This window comes from Cibotium barometz, chromosome 11, assembly GCF_041138505.1.
Source record: "Cibotium barometz isolate CiBa-2024 chromosome 11, ASM4113850v1, whole genome shotgun sequence".
NCBI lineage: Eukaryota > Viridiplantae > Streptophyta > Polypodiopsida > Cyatheales > Cibotiaceae > Cibotium > Cibotium barometz.
In genome coordinates, this window is record NC_141056.1 from 18,941,984 (window position 1) to 18,967,355 (window position 25,372).

At 45.3% G+C, this 25,372-nt stretch overlaps 1 protein-coding gene across 2 annotated transcripts in view; it reads left to right on the plus strand.

Annotated features, from left to right (window-relative positions):
- Window positions 1-25,372, plus strand: part of LOC147633866 (protein TPR3-like) — a 79,666-nt gene that overhangs the window by 41,791 nt on the left and 12,503 nt on the right. For both annotated transcript variants that reach the window (XM_086804908.1, XM_086804909.1), the window contains exons 20-21: window positions 22,169-22,279; window positions 22,392-22,571. In XM_086804908.1, coding sequence (XP_086661034.1) covers window positions 22,169-22,279; window positions 22,392-22,571 — 291 coding nt within the window. The remainder of the gene's footprint in view (window positions 1-22,168; window positions 22,280-22,391; window positions 22,572-25,372) is intronic.

Consider the following 25,372-nt stretch of genomic DNA (forward strand, 5'->3'; position numbering starts at 1 on the left):
TGGACACCTAATATACTGTGCCCAGCCCGCCCCGCCATCTACTCTCTCTGCCCGCCTGTGCCCAGCACCTCAGCCTGCTATTCTCTGGATTCTGGCTCCCCTGTACCCGCCCACCCTTCGCTTCTCTGCATTCTGGCTCACCTGTACCTGCCCACCCTTTGCTCAGCCCGCCCCACCATCTCTCTCCATCATCTCGTCTCTCTGCCCGCCTGCGCCCAGCACCTCAGCCCACTATTCTCTGGATTCTGGCTCGCCTGTACCCCCCCACTCTTCGCTCAGGCCGCTATTCTCTGGATTACGGCTCCCCTGTACCTGCCCACCCTTTAAGTACCTTTCTTTGAGACAGAGGATCCCATGTACCAGGAGATCGACACTATGGGCTTAGATCTCGAGCGGACATCACAGAACATGACAGCCCGTATAGACTAAGGGGAGTACCTCCTAGCCCTTGGAGGAGCTCATGGATTACTTTTCCTTGAGACAAATGGAGGCACTCCCTCCGTTCCAATACAACATAGAGGCCCCTCCTTTGCTCTTAGCCGCACAGAGCTGAACAGGGTCATCAGGAAGGATATCATGAGACTGGATACTCACAGGACATGGCGCCCACCTGTCCAGCCCCTTGGGACGAAGATGGCCTTTTATAGGGACCACTTGACAGAGGACGGCTTCATCACACGCCCGTGCTACATGGACACATCTGTCATTTGGGGTGCGATGTGCGATTGGACAGATCCGCACCTCATCCCGTCAGTTGAGAGTGGAGACAGCCATATATGGGCCGGGGCAGCTGCACCAGAGGACAGGATATGTCAGCTTTGTCACACAGAGGCTGAGACAGAGGCAGACTATGTATGCAGATGCCCGTACTATGAGATTAGGGGGAGGTTCCACTGCCTCTTCCGAGATGGATTTGGACCACTTTCTAGGATCATGGATTTCGCAGACCAGAGATGCTTGGGGCTTTTCCTCTTGGAGCTTTGCAGACATAGAGAGTCCTTTTTGTGGCCGAGACCAGCGGTACCCGTCAGAGGACTAGTATAGAGAGCTCTCATTGACTTCTTCCAGACCAGAGCGACGAGGGCAGATTCACCCACTACACCCGACCTTCAGGTTGATGTAGGAGCTCGGCTGAGGTGAGTGACACTAGACAAAGCCATTGAGCCATGCAGAGCTCGGTGCCCCCAACCCCATGGTTCCCGCCCATGCCCGCGTCACTACAAGAGGATCATAGCCATCATCTCCCACCACAGGACTTTCTCCCGCCGGCCCACAGCTTTACCTCATTGGGTGCCATGTTGCAGCGTCCTATGCGGGATATTTTGTAAGGTGATATGAGCGCTGGACACTTTTTGTTTTGGGATCAGATCTGACATTTCAGCTCGTGTTACTTTCTTTGATTTTTATTTTTAGTACCCATGATGATGTATTTCATGGACATGATGTAACCTTTTGGTCTTATAGGTCATTTTGGCCTTTTGTAGACGTTAATACAACTCTCTCTCTCTCTCTCTCTCTCTCTCTCCAGCCTTCTTGTATCACCCATGATGGACATCGTGAATGGGTCCTTGCCTAACATACACGGTTGATTGACTGTTTTTATTCAGCTCTTCCATATCCTATCACTTATTGTACCCTCTACTTGGCATAATAGGATCTAGATTTTTTATCTTGTATAAGCTCAGAGTATGAGATGTTAGCTTTCAGTTTTCAGTTTTAGTTTACTGTTGTTTTCTCTTATTTCATCCATGACGAGATTTCATGGACACTATGTACACATCATTTTGGTCTCATAGACCCTTTGGGTCTTTTGAAGACGTTAATATAACTTTCTTTCTTTCTTTCTCCATAAAGAAATTCTTGCAAGGCTGAGTGCGTGGAAGGAAATCTCTCACTGCTAAACTTGCAAAGCAATGCTCTGCCTTGTATATCTGGATCTACGATATTCAGCTTCCCTTCCTATTTGGGGTGTATAATAGTCTCCCAAGCAACTTTTTTTTTTCCTTAAAGGAGACTTCTATTAAGTATGAATTTTTTTTACAAAATGGAGATTTCACACCAAGCAAGGTGGAGATCTCAACCAATCAGGAACCTGTGCTGCCAATAGGGTCCTGAATGAGAGGATGTGAAAAAGATACCAATGTCCCACTCTCTCATAAACTGGCCGCGCTTCCTCTCCGCAGCCCTCGAAGACCCCTGGATTCTGGCCCAGGTAGCCATAATGGTGTGAATAATATCACTCCAAATCATGCAAAGACACTGAGAAACAAGAACGGGAGTACCCTCAATGGCCTTAGTGCATCTAGCCTTCCAGATATTCCAGGCTGAGATGCTAGCAATAATCTCCCAAGAACTGTCTAACCTCTGTGCCGGAGGGACAAAGTGTGAAAGTGGCAAATCTTGAAGACAACATTGTCGAGCAACTCCTTGCCTAACCATAATGACCAAGCTCCTGTCAGTCCCCTCGAGTCTCAGCTGAAACCCAGATTGTGTCAACCAAATGATAGAACCAAAAGAAATGATAGCATCCCTCTTAATCCTACCAAAGAATACTAATCTTACATGAAGCCCACCACTTTTGAAAATAAGGTTTTCTCTAATTGCCACCAAAGTGGCTTAAAGTCTAGCAATAAGATGGCTAGGAGTTGGTTGCTTTCCTTAGCCCATTCAATCGCCTCCCAAAAAGAGAAGATATTATCAAAGATGCTTCTTCCTGGAGGAACACATTCTTCCTATCATGAATCACATCTTGCAGTATTGGCTGCAACCTCATGTTTACAACCTTGGCTAGGCAATCCCAAGCAATGTGATAGGCCTCCATTGACGAGTATTCGTCTTATCACCACCTTTTGGGATAAAGTGAATAAGACCCGCTGGAAGAGAAGAAGGCATACTCCTTCTGTTCCACATCTCCTGAAGGGCCATACTAATACGATCCCCAAAGTCATCCCAAAGTGTCACGAAAAATGTGGGTGAAAGGCCGTCATCTCATGGGACACGTACCGTGAGGTAATGCATGGAGTGCCTACTTGAACTCCTAAGTGGAGAAGGGGGCATCCAGTGAAGTACGCATGTCCTCCGTGATCATCTCATGCAAAGTAGTCCAAGCCTTCCGTTGTGCTCTATCCCTAAGAATCCGACAATAAAGGTTAGAGGCAATCTGCCTCACCATAGAAGAAGAATCCGAATGTGTCGTGAGTATTCTGCAACTGTGTAACACTTTCTCTGCTATGAGACGGGCCATGCGTAGCAAAGAAGTGCTTATTGGATCTGCCTCCCATCTGGGTCCAAAATGACTTGTGGGCATGGTAGCGGTACTTTGCTCTCTCCTTCAGGGAGTACTGAAGCTCAGCACTAACAGTACATAAAGTATTTGTAGTCCATTGGGCATCGGGGTGCTTTTCATGTTCCCTTTGTAATGCGAACAACCTACGTTTGATAGCCCTCACAGGGTCATATGTCTCCTAAGTAAGGCCATCTTGTGGTAAAAATCATTCACATTGCAATGCGGATGCCACGCTCTCAGGGCCATAGAAAAGTCACGAGACCTCCATACATTTATCACCTACCGCGAAAGCTCTACATGTGAGTAGAAATGCTGAGGAATACGCATGCGAGGGGTAGAGCCATGGTATCCTAGATCTCGAATACATAAAATCACTAGACAATGATCAGATTTGGAAGTGCCAGATGTTATGAGGGTATGTCCTCCCTTGTCAAGAACCCAATCATGAACATACAAGTGGTCTAAGCGTGCATGGATGTAACTTGCATCCCTCCTCCCATTAGACCAAGAGAAGTGGAAAGAGGATGGCCTCCTGTGATTATCATCCTCAAGCAACAATCTCTGCCATGTATAGAGAGAATAAACCTCTCCCAGCAAGCCCTCTCAAGTGGGTGCACCATACCCACTTGTCCTCTTCTTTTATCATACTAAAGTTACTCCCAATGATCCAATGATCAGCATGAGGAAGCAAATCTTCCAAAAGGAAATCCTCTTCCCTATATGATTAGGTGGATACATGAGTGGAAAATTAGATTGTCCTGTAATAATTAGGATCGAGTGGATTCTTTTTTTCGAAAAAGAAACTTCTAATATGAAAAATTTTCTCAAAAAGAGGGATTTCAGATCAAGCATGGATCTCCGGCTTTGAGGATGGAGGTGATGGTGTTAGTGGACCAAGAGGGTGGAAATCCTTCACAAAGGGCTCTATTGAACATGTAGGCTAGTAGGGGCGCCAAGGTATCATCGGGATGTGAGATGTACTCGGTAGTGAGTCCCTCGTGATCCTGGGCTCACCCATTACTACGTGGTCTACGGATGGCCTTGAGGACAATGCCCTTTGTGAAGGTGGAGGTGGTGGGGGCATACGTGTGGCTGATGGGGGATATGATAAGAGGGAGCATGCATAGGAGCGCCATGTGTCTGGGCGCCGGGTGGCAGGTGTGGGAGGGCGAGAGGGCGATGTTCTTGGAATTTCCTCCAAAGTCTTTTTTTTTAAAATAGTGAAGATGTATTTTTTATAAGAAAAGAGTACATATAAACTGTGGGATAGTCTTCTCAAACAATCAAGAGAAGTATTGATATAATTCATCCCCTTTTCGAGCGTAAAACTCTCGTTTCTTGCGTTTGGTGAGGGGTATTAATGTTGTATGATGCTTACATAAAATGCTAAGCCAGTGTGTCACTTAGCACCATAGTGCAGGGTGCATGTGACATTCCCTTGTGCTTAGCTTGGCGGCAGGTTCGTGGCTTCCAAGTAGTCTAACAATAGATGTGGGTACTCTGGAAGAACTCTTCATCTAGCCATACGGCTTCATGAGTGCCTCAGTCCTTGAACTTTGTGTAGAACTGTCTTTGTCTGCGACCGGAACCACGCTTCCATCCGTGGAGGAGAATTTGCTTGGACTTGATGACTTCGGCTTCGTCAACCATCTTAGGCTATGGCTCATTTGAGACCACCTGCAATGCTGGTCTAGGGCTTCAACCAAGAAACATGGAAGACATTATGCATAGTCCAACTGTCTGGTAGCTTTAGCTTCATGGAGACTTTACCAATCTTTTGGATGATTGGAAAAGGACCAAAGCTTCAAAATGAGAGCTTGAGACTGTTGGAAATAAGTGCACATTAGGTGTACTATTTCTCTAGTCTAGTTTCAGTTCAGTCTTTGTGTCTTGAGTCTAGTGCCATGTGGCACCTCTACATTTATCCCATAAGTGAGTCTACTCAATCTTGTACTTCTCACCTATGAATTGTAGGTGTCACATCAATGAAAGTATCAATCTTGTGTCTTGTCTACACTCATCTCAAGGTAACTCTTTGTCTTTCATTTGTTCTTGTTTCATTTCTAGTTTTGCTCTTGCTTTCATATTTTCTACATGGTATCAGAGCAGGCTGCTCCTGCCCTGTATTGCCCGCCATAGCTTCAGGCCACCATCTCCCTAGCTGTGCTCAGCCTGTAGGACCAGCCTATTCACATTCTGCACAGGCTGCGCCGGCCTGAATCTTCTGTCCGCCAGTCTTTTTTTGCTGTCTGCGCCGGCCTGATTTCAGTAGCTGCTGCGTACTCCTCTTGTTTTCGTGAAGCTGCTACTGCTCTCTCGCTTGGAGCTGCTGCTGCCCGCTGTACTGTTGCAGCTCTTCTTTGGCTGCCTTCTTCATCAACTCAAGGGTACGTATCATCTCAAGGCAGCTGCAGATCGACTGTCCTCCTAACGAGCTATTTGCTGCATTCAGTTCTGCCATTGCTTCCTCTTGAAGAGTCTACAAGGTACTGTGCATTGTCTCCTTCAGTTTGCTGGTTAGTCCTTTTCTTATCCTCATATCTGCAAACTGCTAGTTCCTCATGCTTCGATGGGCCGTCAAATGCTATGGCCTTGACAAGTGGTGAGAGAGCCGGCTTCTAAAAACAGTTTGGATCTCTTCTTTCATTCATTTCTGCAATCTTGTAAGGGAATAGACACTGCCCTTGCATTTTAGCAAGAGGTAAGACCTTCCCACATGGCCTCTTCTACTCATTCTCTCATGTCTATTGACAAATTCAATGGGTCCAACTTTCATACTTGGCAAATCAAAATCAAGTGCCATCCTATGAAAGAAAGTCTTTGGGACGTTGTTCATCATGCTGCTCCCGAAGATTCCGACATTGAGCAAGTTATCACTTATGCTCCTACTGCCAAGAATGACAAAGCCTATGCTATCATCTTGCTCGGTCTTGGAGATGATTACATTCATCACATCTCCGACATACAGTCTGCTTCTCGAGCATGGATCACTTTGGATACCCTTTTTGGACCCCGCTCTAAAAATTCTAAGATTGCACTTATGATCTCATTCTTTGATCTATATATGCAGGAGGGAGCTACTATAGCCTCTCATGTCAATTATTTTCGGAGTCTTATGGTTCAGCTTGCATCAGTGAAGTCCCCCATCTCCGAAGATATTGCTATTGCTGTGCTTCTCAAAAGCTTACCTGACACTTATGCTACTCTTGTCACTACCTTCAAGTATCACAATAAACCTACTCTTGAAGGTATCATCAATGCTCTCCAAGAAGAGGAAAGAACAAAACAACAAAAGGTAACTGACACTGCATTTTTAGCAAAGAAAGGAGGTTCTAAGGTAAGAAAGCCTTGCACCCATTGTGGAAAAACTAATCATATGGAGAAGGACTGCTTCAAGGCTCATCCATGCACCATTTGTGGCTGTGATAATCACCGGGAGAAGGACTGCTACTCTAAAACCTCTACATCAGCCCCTACATCTACCTCAGCCCATGTTGCTGCAGCATCTACATCAGCAGATCTTGCTGTTCATTCCTCACATGATGAAGAATGGGCTTTCTGATTACTTCACCTTTCTTGTCTACCACTTTGACCACCGATGATGTAGGTCAAGGGGTTCTAGTGTCTTACTCATTATGCTTTTTGACCTCTCTCTTGTCCCTACCCAAGAGGCAGAGATTGCCCTTGAGCAGGGGATGTCTACAAGGTCCATCTAATTGTCTACAGTCAGTCTTCTGTCTATCTAGTCTTGTCTGTCTGTCTGTCTATCTGTCTATCAATCTGACTGTGTCTTGTTTTAGATCCATCTTGTCCCTATCCTTGTGGACCCATATGAGGATATCACTTGAGGAGGGGTGTCTCAGGATCTTTTGTCTCTCAGTCTATCAGTCTTTATGTCTGTCTTCTAGTCTTGTCCATCTTGTCTTCTAGCTTGTCTCTCAATCCTTATCTAGTCTCTCTGCCTTGGTCTTATCTTTTGTCATGTCATAGTCTTGTCTTTTGTCTTCCTCCTAGTGTCCACTTAAGGAGGGTGTTGGAAATAAGTGCACACTAGGTGTACTATTTCTCTAGTCTAGTTTCAGTTCAGTCTTTGTGTCTTGAGTCTAGTGCCATGTGGCACCTCTACATTTATCCCATAAGTGAGTCTACTCAATCTTGTACTTCTCACCTATAAATTGTAGGTGTCACATCAATGAAAGTATCAATCTTGTGTCTACACTCATCTCAAGGTAACTCTTTGTCTTTCATTTGTTCTTGTTTCATTTCTAGTTTTGCTCTTGCTTTCATATTTTCTACAGAGACAACGCTTGCCCACTTTCTTCAATCTTTGCTTCATGATCCGGAGATACATCTAATTCCCTTCTTTATAGTTGACATCTCTTCTAGACTTGTTGGCATGCTTCTTGAGCTTTCGCGAGGCGCTTCTAATGATTTCTGAAAATGTTTATCTGGTCTTGTTGGCCTCCAAGGAAGGCGATACGATCCTTGTAACAAGTGACGAGAAACAATGGTCAAATGCTGCCTCATACGGAGTCCGACCAATATTGGATGAGTGCGTATCGTTCAGGATTGCCTGTACCTAACGAAGATAATGCTACCACTTTGATTGGTGATCATGGCAATACGATTTGAGAACATCAAATGCCCTGAATATATATTTCTGTCCGGCCAGCAGTATGAGGATTGAATGCAGACAACTATAACTTTGTTCCAAAGTTGTCGAATAATGCTCTCCAGAAATGTGAAGTAAACTTTGCATCCTTGTTAGATGTAATTGTTCTTGGCAAACCACATATGGGATACCAAAGGCAAAGAAACAAGCGAGCAAGGTCTTCTACTGTGGCCGTTTGCTTGCACGGAATGAGCATGCAAAACTTACCGAATTGGTCAACAATAGTCATACATTATGTGTTCCTAGATCCAAATGTTGCTAGAAGGGGATCCTACAAAGTCCATGCTAATGTCCTTCTAGAATTGGCTAAGGCTATAGCAACCCTGCCTGCTTCGTATGAGGAATCTTCACCTTTTGGCAAATCTAACATGATTGGACATGTTGATAGACATTCCTTATCATTTTTGGTTGATAAAATGAACGCTTTAACTTCTCCAATGTATTGTTGATACCTCAGTGACCTTCGATAAGAGAGTCATGGGCATCGTGAAGAAGCGCTTGTCACTTTTCCCTTAGTACGCATAGCTGGTTCTTGTAAAACAACCATCCATGTTGGATAGTATAGTGACCTGGTTCTGACTAAAGGGCCATTCTATACTGAGTCCCAAATTCCAACGAATACTCACTGTGCCTTCATACTGTCTAAATCTTTTCCTTCTATTTCGAGCACAATTTTCGAGCACAATGGACGCCTGCAAAGTCTGAATGGTACCTTTGCGACTTAGAGCATCATCTTGGGGCAAGGTCACCGCGAAACGCGTTTCACTTCCTCTGAAACGCGAAACGCGAAACGTTGGTGAAACGTTTCATGCATGGAGTGAAACGTAGAACGTTTCAGGGCGGGCATCAAAAAAAAAAAATTTTAAAGAACGAGACTTCTATTAAGTATGAGAAAAACATACAAAAATCACAGCGATAAGCCCATCTTCTCAACATTTAGAAATGGGCATTCAATTCGATGCCCAAATTTCAGAAATGGGCATTCAATTCAATGCCCAAATTTAGGGGTTTTGTCCAATCTGGGACAAAATCCCCTAATTGGTTGCCCAATTTGAGCAAATCTCAACTTGGATCCCCAAATTGGTTGCCCAATTCTTCCACCAATTTTGAGGGTTATGATTGATTGATTATTGAACTGTTGGTGTGCACTGTGTATACTTTCAGCTCTTTTGGCACCATACCCAACCTTCAGATTTTATGTATATAATCGTTTCGGTCCATCGTTTCACTGGCCACCTTCCGGTGGTCAAACGTTTCATTCCAAAATGAATTGTTTCAGCAACGTTTCGTTTCAGCAGTGAAATGTTTGGCGGTGACCTTGTCTTGGGGTTATTCTTGCGAGGAATGTACTCAATCATACCGCCAAAGTGCTGGCAAATTTGACTCCATCTGGTTTGTCTGTCACTTCATTGGGTACCAAGCATAGTTTGCAGCCATTAAGTGCTCGAGGATTTGTCTTAACTGTGAATTCCCGCGCGTAAAGGAAAGGTTTCCAATGCTTAAGAGTTGTTATCACCCCCAACAACTCTTTGTCATACACTGAATAATTATTCTCTGTGTCATTCAATTTTCGGCTATAATAAGCCATTGGAGGCTCTTCCCATTGGGGGCGAACTCCTATGGCTAAATTACTGGCATTGGTAATCACCTCAAAAGAATCATCTCATGAAGCCAACTTGAGAACCGAAGACTTGGAACTAACTTTCTTCATTGCATGGAATGCGTGGAGTGCTTTGCCTGTTAACGGACACTTTTTGCCGACGTGTCTTCACGCCCTTGAACAAGTCTGTAAGAGGTGTTGCAAGGTCCGAGGATTTCCCTTACCTTTTCAGGGTCAAGGCTAATCCTGTTTGCATTGATGACATATCCCAGATAGTGGATTTCCTCTACTCCAAATTCACTCTTTTTGGCATTAATATAGAGCTCATTGTCTCACAATAGTTGCAAGACCTTTTCAACATCCCGCTCATGTTGCTCAACAATAGCAGAAAAGATGAGTATATCATCTAAAAAGATGAACACACACTTTTCTATGAGCTCCACAAAAACCCTAGACATCATCTTGTTAAACGTCACCGGTGCATTGGTGAGTCCGAATGGCATCACCACAAACTTGTAGTAGTTGCATCAGTCCTAAAGGCTGTTTTTGGAATGTCAGCTGTAAAGATCCGAACTTGCTTATAGCCACTTTTGAGATCTATCTTCGAAAAGAACTTAGCACCATTGAGTCGCTCAAGAATATACTCAATCTTGGTATTGCGAACTTGTTTTTAACTATATGAGCTTATTGAGTGCCCTATAGTCCACACATAAGCATGCAAACTTGTCTTTCTTTTGCACAAACAAAATAGGTGCAGCAAAGGGTGAGGATGAGGGCCGGATAAATCCAGCTCAGAGTAATTGGGAAAGCCGCTGCTCTCGCTCACCCTCCAATGCCTTGGAAAGGCACTAGGGAAACTTATTGGGTGGTTCCATCGCGGGGACCAACTCAATGCGATGATCCTCAGGGCGACTGGGTGGGAGCTAAGGCAGGTGATCATCCTTTAGCATAATATCTTGAAATTGTGCAAGGAGACCATCTAGCCTTTTGTGTCAAAGGGGTTTTTGGTTGAATATCAGGCTGCTGACTACGGACATAAATCAAAGCACATTTGGCTCCTTTTCTAATGGCTCTTTGGGTCTGCAAATGGGAGATGAATGGAATGTTGGGAGTTCTCCCATTCCCATGAATCAAGGTAGGTTGAGGAACAACATCAACAATTGTGAAAGTATCTTGCCTCCAATCAAGAATGAGTGCTACTCCCTAAACCATTGAATGTCGAGAATCATATCACACGTGAGATGTTGAAGTCCTGTTGAAATGTGGCCTTTTGAACCTTGGATTCAAATTGTTGAGCCTTATGGGGAATGCGAGTGCGAAGACTTGTCTACGTTCAAATGATGGGGTACAAGTGTACAACTCATCTTTTTAGCCAAGCGAGGAGAAATGGCATCCTCCTTAGATTTTCCCATATTGAGGACAATAAGTTGTTGCCCCTTCGCTTGGCCATAGGCACGAATGAGGGCTTTCTTTTGTCTCTCAACCTCACCCTCGTGCTTATTGTCAAATACCATTGTTGGTATTGAGTTTAAGGCGGGTAAGAGTTCGACAACGTCAGTGGCCGATGTTGGAGGTGTGGATGAAGCTGTAGTGGTGGTTACTGTGGAGGTAGAGGTCTTGGAGGCTTGTGTAGCGTGCCACTTGGTACAGCCTTTCTTACCATGCCCCGCGGTGTGGCAGAAGAAACATCGGTTCTCCCTGTTGTACCACGTTTTCTCGTCTGGTTGGAGATATCCACTAGCAATGCCCTCCTTGGCCTTTTCCTCAAGTGTCATCTTAGGCTTGAATTCCCTATCCTTCTTGCTTCTTGAGGTGCTTTGGGAATCTTTCTTTGTATCCTTGCTATTCTGAGCTCCCTTCCCCGACTGGGATGATGACTGTTGCTAGGGTTTGGAGCTAGCTTGGATCTGCTTGGGCTTACCTCTATTCAACATCATTTCCTGATTCTGAGCAAGAGTAAGAACCTTGTCATATGATTGTGGCTCAAAATTACACACGGTGAACCTAATGTTCGTATCCAACTCCCTAATGAATTGTTTCAACTTATCATCCTTGGATATTCCCAATTGCTGCGCCGACGTGATAACTCTATTAGAGTATGTTAGTAGTGGAGACCCATTTTGGGAGCATTTGTAATCCTTAAGGTTGGCCATGTATTGGGGAGGAAGAAACTGTTTTTTGAGTTTGGACATGAGGGTGTCCCACACATACTGAGGAGCCCCTGTGGTCGGGTCTACATGTTTCGACTAGGAACTGCTTCGCCGGAGAGGTGAGATGCTGCCAGGTGGACTCGGTCTTGATGATCTAAAAGCTTAGCCAAAGCCAAAGGCAAATATGCCATAAATTGATGAATATATTGCATAAATGCGGCATGATCACACTTACCATCATACTTACTAAAATTTGGTTGAGTTCGTATGACGGTGGTGATTGGGGCAGTGGAGGAACTCGGACCTTCTTGTGCCATTGCAAGGAGAATCAACAACAGGTTTGCCTACATAGACGCTATCAACTGCTGGTGCTGGAGTTGCATAGTATCTCGTTCAAGCCTTTGTTGGTGTTCTCGGGCTGCTTGGTCTGCTCGTCGTTGGTCTTCATTAGCCCTGCGTTTGGCGTCCTCAGCCCTTCATTCGGGCTTCTTTGGCCCTTTGTTCTTCAGTCTTTTTGGCTTCTTCTTTTTGTCTTTGTTGCTCCATGATGAGGAACAATCTTTCAAGTTATGGAATTTCTTTTGGCTTTTCAACTTCTTTGACTGCTTCCTTGGCTTTTTTAGCCTCCTCATTAGCTTTTGTTTCTGTCTTTTTCTACTTCTTCTTTAGCCTCAATTTGTTGCTTGAGCAATCTGTTTTGTTCCAAGATTGCTTTGACGAAGTTTTCATTGAATTGCGGAAATGTTTCTGTGATCTCTCCTTCCATGTCTTCTTTGTCACTTTATGAAGAAGGCTCTCGTGACATTGTGGAGGCCTGGCTGGTTTTTCCTGACTGTAGTTTTACCATCCATGGGATGCTCTCACTTTTGGGTAGCTAAGTTGGGCATAAACTGCAGCTCTGATACCAATGTATCATGTAGTAGGTTGTTGACCGTCGTAACATGCAACAAAGCCTTCTTTAAACCTGTGAGTTTATGTTTAAAAGAGAAGAGTAGAGAGAGAAGATGAGGGTTGACACCAGATTGGGTCCCAATTACCCTGAAGGGCCCCCTTGCAAGCAAGAATATTCGTTTCTATTACTTTGGAGACCTTTGTACAATGATGAGAATGATGATGTGGATTTCCCAATGCAAGGACGAGGAAGATCGAATGCAGGCATGAACCATATGCTGAACCAATAGCACTGTAGAAGACTTTAAGAAGCCACTTATGCTGCCTTGGGCTGAAGCACGGACTGCTTATAACACCATATACAAGGCAACCCCCATCATGGGGTGCCTTATGGGCTAGCCCACAAGCTTGCCCATATGCACATGCCCCTAATAATGGTTCCTAATGCAATACCTAGTGCTAAGGCTGACATCTACATGCACTTATATGATGAATTCTCCAAGTGGGTAAGAGGATTGACACATGAAGACTTTCTAAGGGACAAACCTATGTAGCTCATGCTTGACATGTCTTGGGGTTGGGCTCATAATGGGGCCACAACATACGACAAATAATCCTAAAAAGGGTATTAATGTTGTATGATGTTACATAAAACACTAAGCCAAGTGTCACATAGCACCACAATAGAGGGTGTATGTTGTTGAGATATCGAGCTCAACTAGTGCTGCGAACATTGATGACCCGCTTGGGGCTTCCGCAGTTATGCCATTGGCATGGTTGGTGAGATTATGGTTGATATGCCGCTAGTGGATGACAGGCTGTGTGACAGCCACTTTGGAGTACTACAGTTATGGCATAGTTATAGCGCCAGCTCATATAGTCGGGTTCACACTATGGACCGACCATTGAGTGTTATTGTAGGAGAGTACTTTCCCTTTATGTATGTACTCTTATCTTTTAGTTATATCAATATGGTTGTAGAGAAGAAGATAGAAGAAAATTTAGCCATCCATCTTTCTCTTGTGTCTTGCACTCTCGTGTGTGTGTGTGCTTGCAAGGAACTCAAGCTCTCCCTCTCCCCCACATTCTCTTTACATGTGGCACTGTGCGAACTCCATAATATCCCCATATAATGGTAAGTACGGTGATTGGCCATGCTCTGCAGTGTATTGGGTAGTGGCTCAATGCAAACTAACACACAACAATGTGGATGACTCTGTTCTCGGCACACCCAAAGATACTATGCGTCCTCGTCCTTTTTTGGACGATGTTGAGAATCTGTCGGAGGTGGGGTCTAAAAAGGAAAGCTACCCCTCTTGAGCCACGTATTCCTCTTGATGTGCGGGTCTTGCTTCGGAAAGCCGACTCCCACTCGAACCCGGCTATGTATGGTAAGCCCCTCTCAAGGCTCTGAAGAGTCTCTGTGTAGAAAATGACATCCGTGCCTGTGAGAGTCTCGCCCAAACCTCCTGGATTCAACCACAAGGTGCCATTGCAGTTCCATACATGATAGTGCTAATCTCATGTGTTTGGTCTCATACACCCTGCGTCCCTATTTGGGATGGTGCTTAGTGATAATGACCCCCTATCATCTATCTAGACAGCCCACTTACCCTCTCTATGGGCCTCATGAACTGTCACCATCACCTCACGCTGGTGTGCCATTGGTGCTAGGGTGAGATCATTGCTCAAGTACACCTATGTGCCCTTGAGGGGAGCCCATGTGTCTAAGGAGGTTTGTCTGTTGGTGTGGCATGAGGGAATTTGACGATGAGGGGCCGCTCCCGTGCCATATCCTTCCGTGCCCTCCATGTATTTGCAAAGGGGGTGGTCCCGTCCACTCCTATCATGTGGCAAAGCATCATGGCATTTGCCTTGGGGGAAGCCACCACCTTTAGCCCCTGCACTCGCACATGGAGGGTCCTATCCTTTCTGCGTTTCTCCTTCTCCACCCAACCTTTCTTGGTGGTATGCAGTTCTTCCCGCAATTTTTATTGCAGCCTTTAGCTGCTCTAAGTCCATCCTTAGACCTCCTATATATTCAGTTCCCCTTCCTCCATTGTATGATCCTTGACAGTGGCCTTTAGGGCTTCCTTTTCTGCCCGGAGTTCCCCTATCATTGGGGCAGCCTCCGGCACTGCCTGCTGTTGCATCTGTGTCTCTTTCAATGTCCAAATCTCCTCCTCTTGATGGTTTAGCTTTACCTTCAGTTCTTCAATCTTGTTATTCTTGTCCTGTATCTCATTGCAGAGGCCTTCCAACTGTTTTTCGTGTTGAGAGAGAGAGAGAGAAAGAAAGAAAGAAAGATTTTATTAACGTCTTCCAAAAGACCGAACTCGGCCTATGAGACAAATCAGTGTACCTGTGTGGGGTATCCTCTATCATCCCAACAAAATGAAAAAGTACTGAACTAAAAAGCTGAATCTGGGTGTGCACTAAGAGAGAGAGAGAGAGAGAGAGAGAGAGAGAGAGAGAGAGAGAGAGAGAGAGAGAGAGAAAGGAGAGAATGGCCGGGATGGCTTTTTAGGGTTCGCGCTACTGTTTTTCTGTGCATTTTAGGGTTCGCGCTACTGTTTTTCTGTGCTTTTTAGGGTTCGCGCTGCTCAGCCCTCTGCTGCTTGTGGCCAGAAGCTGCCCACTTGCTGCTGCTGCTGCTGTTGAGAGGTGGCGGGGAGAGAGAGAGAGAGAGAGAGAGAGAGAGAGAGAGAGAGAGTGTTGGGCAGTTTCATCTCCGCCATGGGATCTACGGACTTGAGAAGACAACACACCGCCTTTCGTTATCAGTGGAGCTGCTTGCAACAAGAGGTATTACTGTAAATACAGCAGGTACACTAGGGTTTCTAGCAAGTACTGCAGGTTCAGTAGGGTTTCCAGCAGGTGCTGCAGTACAGTAGGGGTTCTTCGAGGTACAGTAGTTTCAGCAAGTACTGCAGGTACAGAAGAGTTTCCAGCTGCCAGTACTGTAGGTACAGTAGGGTTTCTAGCAGGTGACTTGCAGGTACAGTAGGGTTTCAGCAGGTGGTACAGAAGAGTTTCCAGCCAGTACTGCAGGTACAGTAGGGTTTCAGCAAGTACTGCAGGTACAGAAGAGTTTCCAGCCAGCACTGCAGCAGGTGCTGAATTTGGGTTTGAGAGAACGAGTTTTCTTTGCTTTTGTACATGGATTTGGATGACACGGCTGCTGCTGTTGGCGACATGGCTGCCAATAGCCTTAACATGGATCTTATTGAGGAGATGATCGAGAAGGATGTGGGTTATGCTTCAGATGCCTCAGAGCAACAAAAACGTCAAAGGCTTGATGTCGATGCAAGCTATACTCCGGTGAATGTTGGAGAGAATGCAGAGGAAAGTTCTCAGGCACCTTCTCCGGAGTTTGCACGTTTGCTGCAGATCACTGGTGAGCTTCTGCAAGAATATGTGAAGGCAAATAGCGTGCAAATGGCTGCAGTAGATAATAGTGGTGTGGCTGATGTATGCATGGAGACTCCTTTGTTGCTACAACAGCTAGCAGATTTTCATGATCGTGCTGCTATCTTTTTCTTTACTGGGCGTATTCCATTGTTGCCTCGTCTTAGAGCATGGCTGGGCCGCTTGGTGTCGCCTGAGGCACTTGAGGAGATTTACGATGGTCCGAGAGGCTTTTATGAAATACTTTTTCGCACTTCGGAAGCCCGTAGGGGAGTCTTGGAGCAGGTGCCACTTTTTTTGGATGGGCAGTTGGTTCATGTGGTTCCGTGGAAGCCTATGGCAGAGTACCAAGATATGTTGCGCCAGGCTTGCCCAGTTTGGGTTGAAGTGAAACAATTCCCACCAATGTTTTGGCGTGTTTTACCAAGTCTCATGCGAGGTATCGGTGATGTCTTGGTGGTGCCCCGAATGACATCTAGAAACCGAAATCGTCTATGCATGTTGTGGAATACTGGGAGACCTAGGCCGACACATTTGCGTGTCAATATGGCTGGGCTGCAACCTTTAATGTATGAATTGAGGTGGGATACATTTGCTGGCCACTGTTTCAAATGTGGTGAGATGGGCCACTTTGTCTCCGAATGTCCTAAGAAAGAACAAGTTGCTGCTACAAAGGATATCCTTGATGGGCAGTTGCCCGTGGAAGATGAGCATGATGCTCCTTCACATGATGCCCAACACATGGATGTACATGTGGATGTTCAGAATGAGGTTGAGCAGCCATGGGTGGAAGTACGTGGTAAAAAAACACGATTTGTTGCCCCGCGGGGGGATTTCTCAGATGCTGTTTGGCGGGGGCCTTTGCGTACTCATCAGGGGCCCTTACATACATATGCTCGTCGCCCTTTGGGTTCAGGTGCCCAGCAACAGACCAGGATTGAGAGGCCGGGAGGCCAACTTTCTCAGGGTACAGGGCCTCTTGGGGTGGATAGAGTAGAACGCTATCCTATTAGAAATCGCCTAACAAAAGAAGCACAACAACAATTGCCTCTTGTGTTTGGTTCGAAGGGTGAGGTCATCTCGCCATGGGATGGTCATTACCCTTTGACACGTGCTCGGGAACTCCAAGGACAGTCTGAGATCACAAATACCATGTCTAAAAATGCAATGCTTCAAAAGGTTCGTGATTTGGCAGATTGTCCTGGGCCTAGTACACGGCCTTGTTGATTCCTTTTCTGGGAAGGCTTATGAAAATTGTACAATGGAATGTAAAGGGTATTTCTTCGCGCCAAAAGCAGTTCAGGCTTTGGCGTACAACTTTTTGTCATGGTTGGGATGTTTTGTGTGCAGTTGAACATAAGCAGCATAAGTTGGCTGGCAAAGCCTATGTATATAAGGGATTTCATGTTTTCTACAGCGGACATCCTGCTTCGCAGTCAGGTGTTATGTTTGCTGTTCGTTCGCAGTTTCAGCCTTCTCTTGTGATTCAAGATGTTCATGGAAGATTTCTAGTGATACAGATTGTTTGGGATGATACGCCTTTATGGTTGTTAGGGGTGTATGCTCCAAATAATGCTCGTGCTCGCCGTTTGCTGTGGAATGACTTGTGTGCTCTTTCAATCTCTCATCTTGGCTTTGTGATGGGGGACTTTAATATGTGTGTCTCCAGGGAGCAAGCCACGTCGCCTCATTCTGTAATGGATGGCCCGGAGAGAAAGGCGTGGGAAGCTTTTGCAGCAAGGTCGCTAAAACAAGACATGTGGTCTTGGTTGCATTTAGATGAAAGGGGTTACACTTATGCCTCACAACAGTTTCGGGGCACTTATGCTAGATTGGATAGGATGTATATTTTAAATCAAGATCTCTTTTTGCCAGAGGTTCTTACTATGATGGTTGATCAGCATCAGGTTTTGTCAGATCATTGGCCGCTTGTGTTTGAAATGGTCTATCATCCTGTGGATGCATATAAAGGCTTGTTGGGACGCTTGCCTTTGCGCTTAAATCACACTTTTTTGGAGCATGAAGTTTTTGATGTTTATATGCGTCAGTTGATACGACATTTCTCCACAAGAGTGTCCATGGCTGATTATCATGCTTGGCCAGTGTTCCTTACCAACACTCGGAAATTAGCACAGCATTATGGTCTTGCTAATGCCTCTATACAAAAACAGCATGTGGCCCTCCTTGAGTCGCTTTTAAAGGGCTTGCAGGCGTTCATGTTTACTGACTCTATGGATGCTGAAGTTGCGGATGCCATAGAATGGCTGAAAAAGGAGCTATCTAGGGTGCAGGAAGCACAATATGTTCGCTTTAAACTACTTGCACGTCTTGATGCTTTGCGGGATGCTAACTGTCAATCTCATCGCTTCTATGATAAGTTGCATCAAAAACATATGCGTGAGAATATTGTTAGGCTGATGGATGCCAAAGGCAACCTTCTTACTCAACCTTCTGAGGTTATTCAGCATTGCATCAGGTTTTATGAAGATTTGCTTGCCCCTCGAGAGGATGTCTCACCGGCTGTCCTGGCTGCAAGGGAGTCATTGTTTGCTGAAGTACGATATCAAGTTGACCCTGATGTGGCGGTTCAGCTTGATGCTCCTGTTACTCAAGGGGAAGTGGAAGCTGTTCTCTCCAAACTTCCCATGGGAAAGAGCCCTGGTTGGGATGGTTTGACAAATGAGTTTTTCCGAAAATATGCTGATCAGCTTGCAGAGCCTTTGACGCTTATTTGTCAAAGGGTTTGGGATGAGGGATATATGCCTGCCGATTGGAAGTTGGGCATACTTCGTTTGTTGCCCAAAGTCCCTTCGCCTACTTCTTTGGCTCAATGGCGCCCGATCTCACTTATGGGTATTATGTATAAAATCTTTACAAAGATTTTTGCCAATCGCTTGCAGAAGGTGCTTCCTACTCTTGTTCATCCATATCAATATGGATTTGTGCATGGCAGGAATATTTTGCATAATATTCTTAATGTTCAAATTGGAGTGGATTATGCCAAGGCAAAGAAGCAAGAGATTGTGATGGTGCAGCTGGATCTTGAAAAAGCTTTTGATCATGTCAGCTGGTCTTTCCTTTCTCAGTTAATGACAGCCATGGGCTTTGGTCCCAAAATGGCTAATTTGGTGCATTTACTTGGCTCTGGCTCTATCACGCGGATTATGCTCAATGGAGGACTTTCGGATGTCTCACCCGTTCTCTCCGGCAGGGCTGTCCTCTTAGCCCTCTTTTCTTTGCCATTGCCACTCATCCTATGTTATCTCGCCTAGATGCTATGGCATCGCATGGTGAAGTGGTTGGTTTGCATCTCCCTCATGGCAAGCAATTGGTTGCTCAAGCCCTTGCGGATGATACTTTTATGTTTCTCAGGGCCGAAAAAGCCAATATAAATCGAGCAATGGAAGCTTGGAATAATTTTGCATTGGCTTCTGGGCTGAAAATAAATTCATCAAAATCAGCCCTCATTATATGCACGGAATTTGATCTTGAGGCATTAGGGTGGCAAGGCCGTGTGGTGCATACAGGAGACATTGTTCGTCATCTTGGATATCCGGTGGGTGTGGATGTGGACCCCCAAGCGCTTCTTGCTTGGATTTCAGCTCGGATCTCAGATAAATTTGTGTATTGGAAAGCTCAAGGGTGGCCTATGCATGTGAGGGTTAAGGTAGCTCAGGTTATTATGCTTAGCATGATTTCCTATTTTTTACCTTTGCTACCTTGGACGCACAAATCTCTCATCCGTTTGGTTGCTCCCATTCGGTTTATGCTGTGGAAGAGGCAAGGAAATATTATGGGTCAAACATGGATAGCTTGGAATCACATTACGACGCCCAAAAGAATGGGTGGGGCTGCTTTACTGGATGTCCGCTTGCATATGGTGGCGCGTAGGTGGGCGCTTTTTCAGGATATGTGTTTGCAAGAGCAGCCTTGGGTTTTCATGGCTCGTGACTTGATTGAGTTGGAGGGATTGTCACATGGGCGGACACGTGTGCAGGCTTCATGGTGGGACATTGTGAATGCGGCTCATCCTGTCCGTATTCGCTCATCACACATTTTATCGCATATTCTCCTTTCTTGGCATGAAGTTCTATTGTTGGCTCGGTGGGATCCTGGTCATGAAAGACTACTTTTGAACTCTTTGCAGTTCGAAACATTTGTGGAGTCGCGTGTCATTGTTTGGCCAGACAGAGATGCTTCACGCATACGACTCAACCGCATGGTCAGGCTAGGCTTGGTTAGAATCCGAGATGCTGTGATACCTGGTCGTGACAGGCCATATTCATTTCGTCGTATTCGGCAGCACTTTAGGGTTCCTCGGACATTTCAGCCACTATGGGTTGACATCATGCATGCAGTTGAGCCTTTTACTCCATTGCCTCGGCCATCTGCAGCTCAGCCTTGGCTTGATTGGGCACTATGTAAATCTGGTGACTTGATATCACTCTCAGCTAACCAGGTCTATCATAAGCTTGTATCAGAGAAAGATTGGGTTTCAGCCAAGGCCAATAAGGTGTGGGGATTGCACAAGTCTAAATCATGGTGGCAGAAAACTCTTATGCGTGGTTGGCAGTCTAAACTCCCTTACCAAGGTAAGGTTTTCATTTGGAGGATGTTGGTGGGAGGGTTACCTACACGGGATCAGCTGAGCCGTCGTAAAATTACACTGGCCTCTTGCTTCTTCTGCACGACATGCACTGAAACAGTTATGCATCTGTTCATGAGTTGTCCAGTGGCCCGTCAGATTTGGTCTTTTGTCTCTCGCGTTTGGGAGGCAGTAGAGAGGTCTACTGTTTCGGCTTATCAGTGGATATTTGGGATTTGTCCTCAAGTCATTACTTCAGACAGCCACCTTGTGATATTCCATTTCCTTAGATGGACAGGACTTTGGCATATTTGGACTACACGGAATGGGTTCATTTTTGATTCCTTGTCTGGAATACATGGGCACATTCTACGTATCCGCGGTTTGCTGCTTTGGCAGTTTTCTTCTCTTCTCTCAGCTCAGCTACTGGATGCAGATGTTATTTCCTTATGGTATACGGCGGCTCGGCTGGCTCATCTTTGATGCTTTCATCTGAGATGCTTATTTGGCTGGGAGGCTTTCTTATTAGTGTACAGGTTTGCATGGTTATGATCCTTTAGAGGATCTTTTGTGGGGGTTTTGTTTGGGGCCATAGGTTCTGTGTGAGCCATGTGGCTGATGTACATTTTACATATAATATAAAACACCATTTCACGAAAAAGAAAAGAGAGAAAGAAAGAAAGAAAGAAAGATTTTTTACGTCTATTAGAGGCCGAAATCGGCCTATGAGACAAAACAAAGTACATGATATGGTGTCCTCCGTGTATCGGTAAAAGGACAAAAGGTACAAAACATAAAATCTAGTAGTACTAAACTGCTGGGGATATGATGCAAAATCTATATGCTCAAGAGATACAATCATGAGGTGCATCAAACTATCTAGCTCCATCCCTGGCCATAGAGAGGCTGTAGTATGTGGTACATAGGTGGCTCTGGTGTGAAGAGCCCTCTGAGTACCGCTGCAGGGTCTGCTATCATCTTCTCTCGAGCCGCCTGTATGGCCTGAGAGTGTCGAGTCTGGATCTCCTGGATCTGATGCTGATGACGTCTCTGGGCTCTATATCTTGGAGCGTGGGGTCTCCGTCTAGCTCTCACCTCCTCTGCCTGGTGGAGGGTCACCCCTCTCGGTGGATCAGGTAATGTGGTGGCCCGCTGGAAGAAATCTGTGAGCTGTGACTGTCTCCCCCCGTCTGTGGCTAGAGAGAGAGAGAGAGAGAGAAAGAGAAATGAAACGATATATTAACGTCTCTAAGAGGCCATAATGGCCTATGAGACCAAAATTGAGAGTACATCTGAAGTTGGTGTCTCATCAAAGAGAACTAAATGAGACTAAAAAGTACAATAAGAGAGAGAGAGAGAGAGAGAGAGAGAGAGAGAGAGAGAGAGAGAGAGAGAGAGAGAGAGAGAGAGAGAGAAATGAAATGAAATGAAATGTTATATTAACGTCTTCAAAAGGCCATAATGACCTATGAGACCAAAAAGTTACATCATGGTGGATCTGATACAATGTCTGGATAAAAAACCAGAGAGAGAGAGAGAGAGAGATCAACATTTTTGGTACATTTCTGCTTTGCAGGTCTCTAGGCTCATTTATACCAATTCTGGGTCAGCTGTATTAGCACTTTTTTCCAATGCCATGCATAAGCTGTGGAAGTGGGCACGTAATGAACGCAATCCGGCAAGCAAAGTTTGTTCACTGTCCCTCTCAAGCTCAAGTTCTAGGGATTTTTCTTTTCTAGTGGGAGGCTTTGTGACTAGATTCTAGAGACATTTCAATGATGAAGCTTTTCGTGTTTTAGGCTACTGCAAGTGTGCCCCCGCAGCTTTGGCAACCGGCAAGTGGAATCGTCATGACCAATGATGTTGGTGAGACAAGTTCAGAGGAATCTGTACCATGCATAGCACTGTCTAAGAATGATTCTTATGTTATGTCAGCTTCGGGTGGTAAGGTTTCCTTGTTCAACATGATGACATTCAAGGTGATTATCGACCTCACATGCTAGTTACTAAATCCGGGTTTACAATGTACTAATGTGAGCTAGATGCGGCATTTTAAGTAGCCTCGTGGATGTCATTAGCCTTGCCTTTAGACATCTTGTGAAATTAAAGAAAAAGTGAGAAAGCATTCACAGATGCACACCTCAATGGCCTGCCAGCTCCTTTCCTTACTGCCAACTGCATCAGTCTCAGATGCTTGTGTCATGGTTACTGAGGCACTTTGCAGGGGACATTAGGAAAGTGTGAGGTTTTAAGTGTATAAAGGGACAATTTCATGAATGTAAAGGCAGGCGATGCTTCAGGGTAGTTTAAGGCGCCTGTGATGGGAGAGATCAATGCCTGAAGGCATTGGCCTATAAGAATAAACAGATTTGGAGTAGAGCAAGCGTGAGCAGGTTTAGGCCGCCATTGAGGGCAACAGCCCCGGCCAGGGACCCAAGGCCTGTACATGGCCGGACAGTATGGTTATCCCTCCACATTGTCCATACAAGTGCGAGGAAGAGTCTAGCGGTGACTAGAATATGTAGCTCTATAAAGAGCAGTAAGGTTATCCCTACACATTAGTCATATGAGTGAGAGGATGAGTCTAGTGGCATCTAGACTTGGATGTGTAGCAGTTTTGTTATGCATGAGACAATGATGCAGTTTTGATGGGAAGAAGTGTTTCCTGTTGAAAAATGACTCCAAGGTCATATATTATGTTTTTTGAGTTTTTAGGGGGAGTGTTGAGAAAGCAAACTTAAATGTTGTCACATAGTGCTATTTAGTGGTTGGCGACAATTCAATTGTCAACCATAACGAAGTCAAGATGAGGCCACAAGCACATGGCATGATTGAGAGATTCTAGAGGAGAATTGAGGAAATGATTGGGAGAACACATAATCAAGAATGGGTTCCAGCTATATTATGTTTGTACATTATCCACCATGAGTTCATATCTTCATTGGGTTAAGTTTTTTCTCAATGCTAGCCATTAGCAACAGTTGGTGTTATCTTCTTGTGCTTGGTATTAGTGACTCTCCTCCGACACCATCACCATTACCATTGTTATATCCCTGACATTGGCATACCTTCTGTGGGTCTGGATCTAGACTAGCCTGGCGGTGGGTCTAGGATTTCCGAGCTTTGTAGGCTAGTACCAGGTGTGGTATGGGACATGCATGATGTCTGACTACAAGTTGGTCTTGTGAATGAAGGCCTCATGATGGTGGTGCATGCGTCTCTCTCCCCCATGCTCGGGGGTGGCTTGGAGAAGCGAGCCTACTGTTGGAAGGTGTGAAATCGTCCAGCCAGTGCCTTCAGTAAGGCCCTATTATGCTGGTCACCCTGATTGGGTTGCCCAAAATGGAGGAGCTGGGTCTTTTTTGGAGACAGTCAACTATCAGCATACCGGTCTTCACACTGCTGCTGTTCCTGGACCTCCCTATTGAAAGTTTCCTTCTCAACCTAAGCGCTTTCCAGCTCACGCTCATTGGCCATCTTTTCTCCCTATTATCACAGCTCCGAAATTGGGGCTTTGTATGTCATCCTAGTCTACCCTGTAGCCTTAGCATGCTTACATAAACTTGACATTCCTTACCTGTCCTAAGATGAGGCGGGAGTCGGGACAAAAACCCTCCTGGGAATCCAGAGCTACGCTTGCCTCAAATGCCACTAAATCATGGACCTTCATCTACTGTTAATGGTGTGACAGCAACAACTGGAAGGTTGGGGTCTGCAAGTTCATTTTTGTACTCGAACGTGTACTGATTCTATCACTGTATCTAATACCGATTTTGTTTTTAGTTCCACCGATGGGTTTGGCTTGCCAACTTCTACTGCTTTTTTTGCTTATGAATAATTGAATGCTCACAATAATGACCACCGCCTGCAAAGGCGTCCCCAAGCTGGTCCAACTTTTACATTTTTGATTTTGTATCCAGAATAGGTTTCGTAGGCCACAATTTTCCAGAATATGTTTTGTAGGCCACAATTTTCCACAATTTTCCACTCTCTTTGGCCTTTCCCAGTGCCCATACAAGTTGAGACAGACAAAGTAAGAAAGAATGGCTTATGTTTAACATCTTTGAGAGGTCAAAGCTCCCATGAGATCAATCATGATAGTAGATACAATATGTGCGAGGACTGTGGTGGGAGATACATCAGGCATCCCCAAAGATGTAAGGAGTGTTTGATTCAGGCTCTGTTCTTTTGCCTCCTTTATCCCTTCATGAGTTGGTCTTTGTGTTTCTCTGTCACGTGCAGAAAGAGTGCCACACACTTTTGGTCCTTGTACTCTATTACATGACAAAGATAGCCAAATCCCTTTCTGAATTCATAGTGATAGCAGCCTCCACTGTCATCGTACGTTGGGCATGAAATGATGGCATGCCTTTGGTCTCAACCTCACGCATATCGCATACTGTACGTGTTTGCAGCTCTCAATTCTCTGATGTAGATGACACCTCTCTCCCTACCTCGATGTGGATCCCCTATGCGATGACACCTGGAGTTGGCGTATGGAGATCCTTAGTGCATGTGGCATATGAATAAACCCATCTGTCATCTTTTTTAGAATTGATCTTGGTCTAGGCTTATCCTTGACATGAGTATCTTTGGTTGTATCCATGTTTTAGGGAGTAAAACAGGAGGGGGAACAGCAAGTGCAAAGCGAAGGCAGGTGGCAAGAAAAAAACACACAGGCAGGAGGAAAAGGCAGCAGAAGCAAGTGCCAAGCAAGGGCTGGGCGCAAGCCAGGGAAAATGAATGGTAGCCTGGCTGCAGCCTGCAAGAGTGAAGGGGC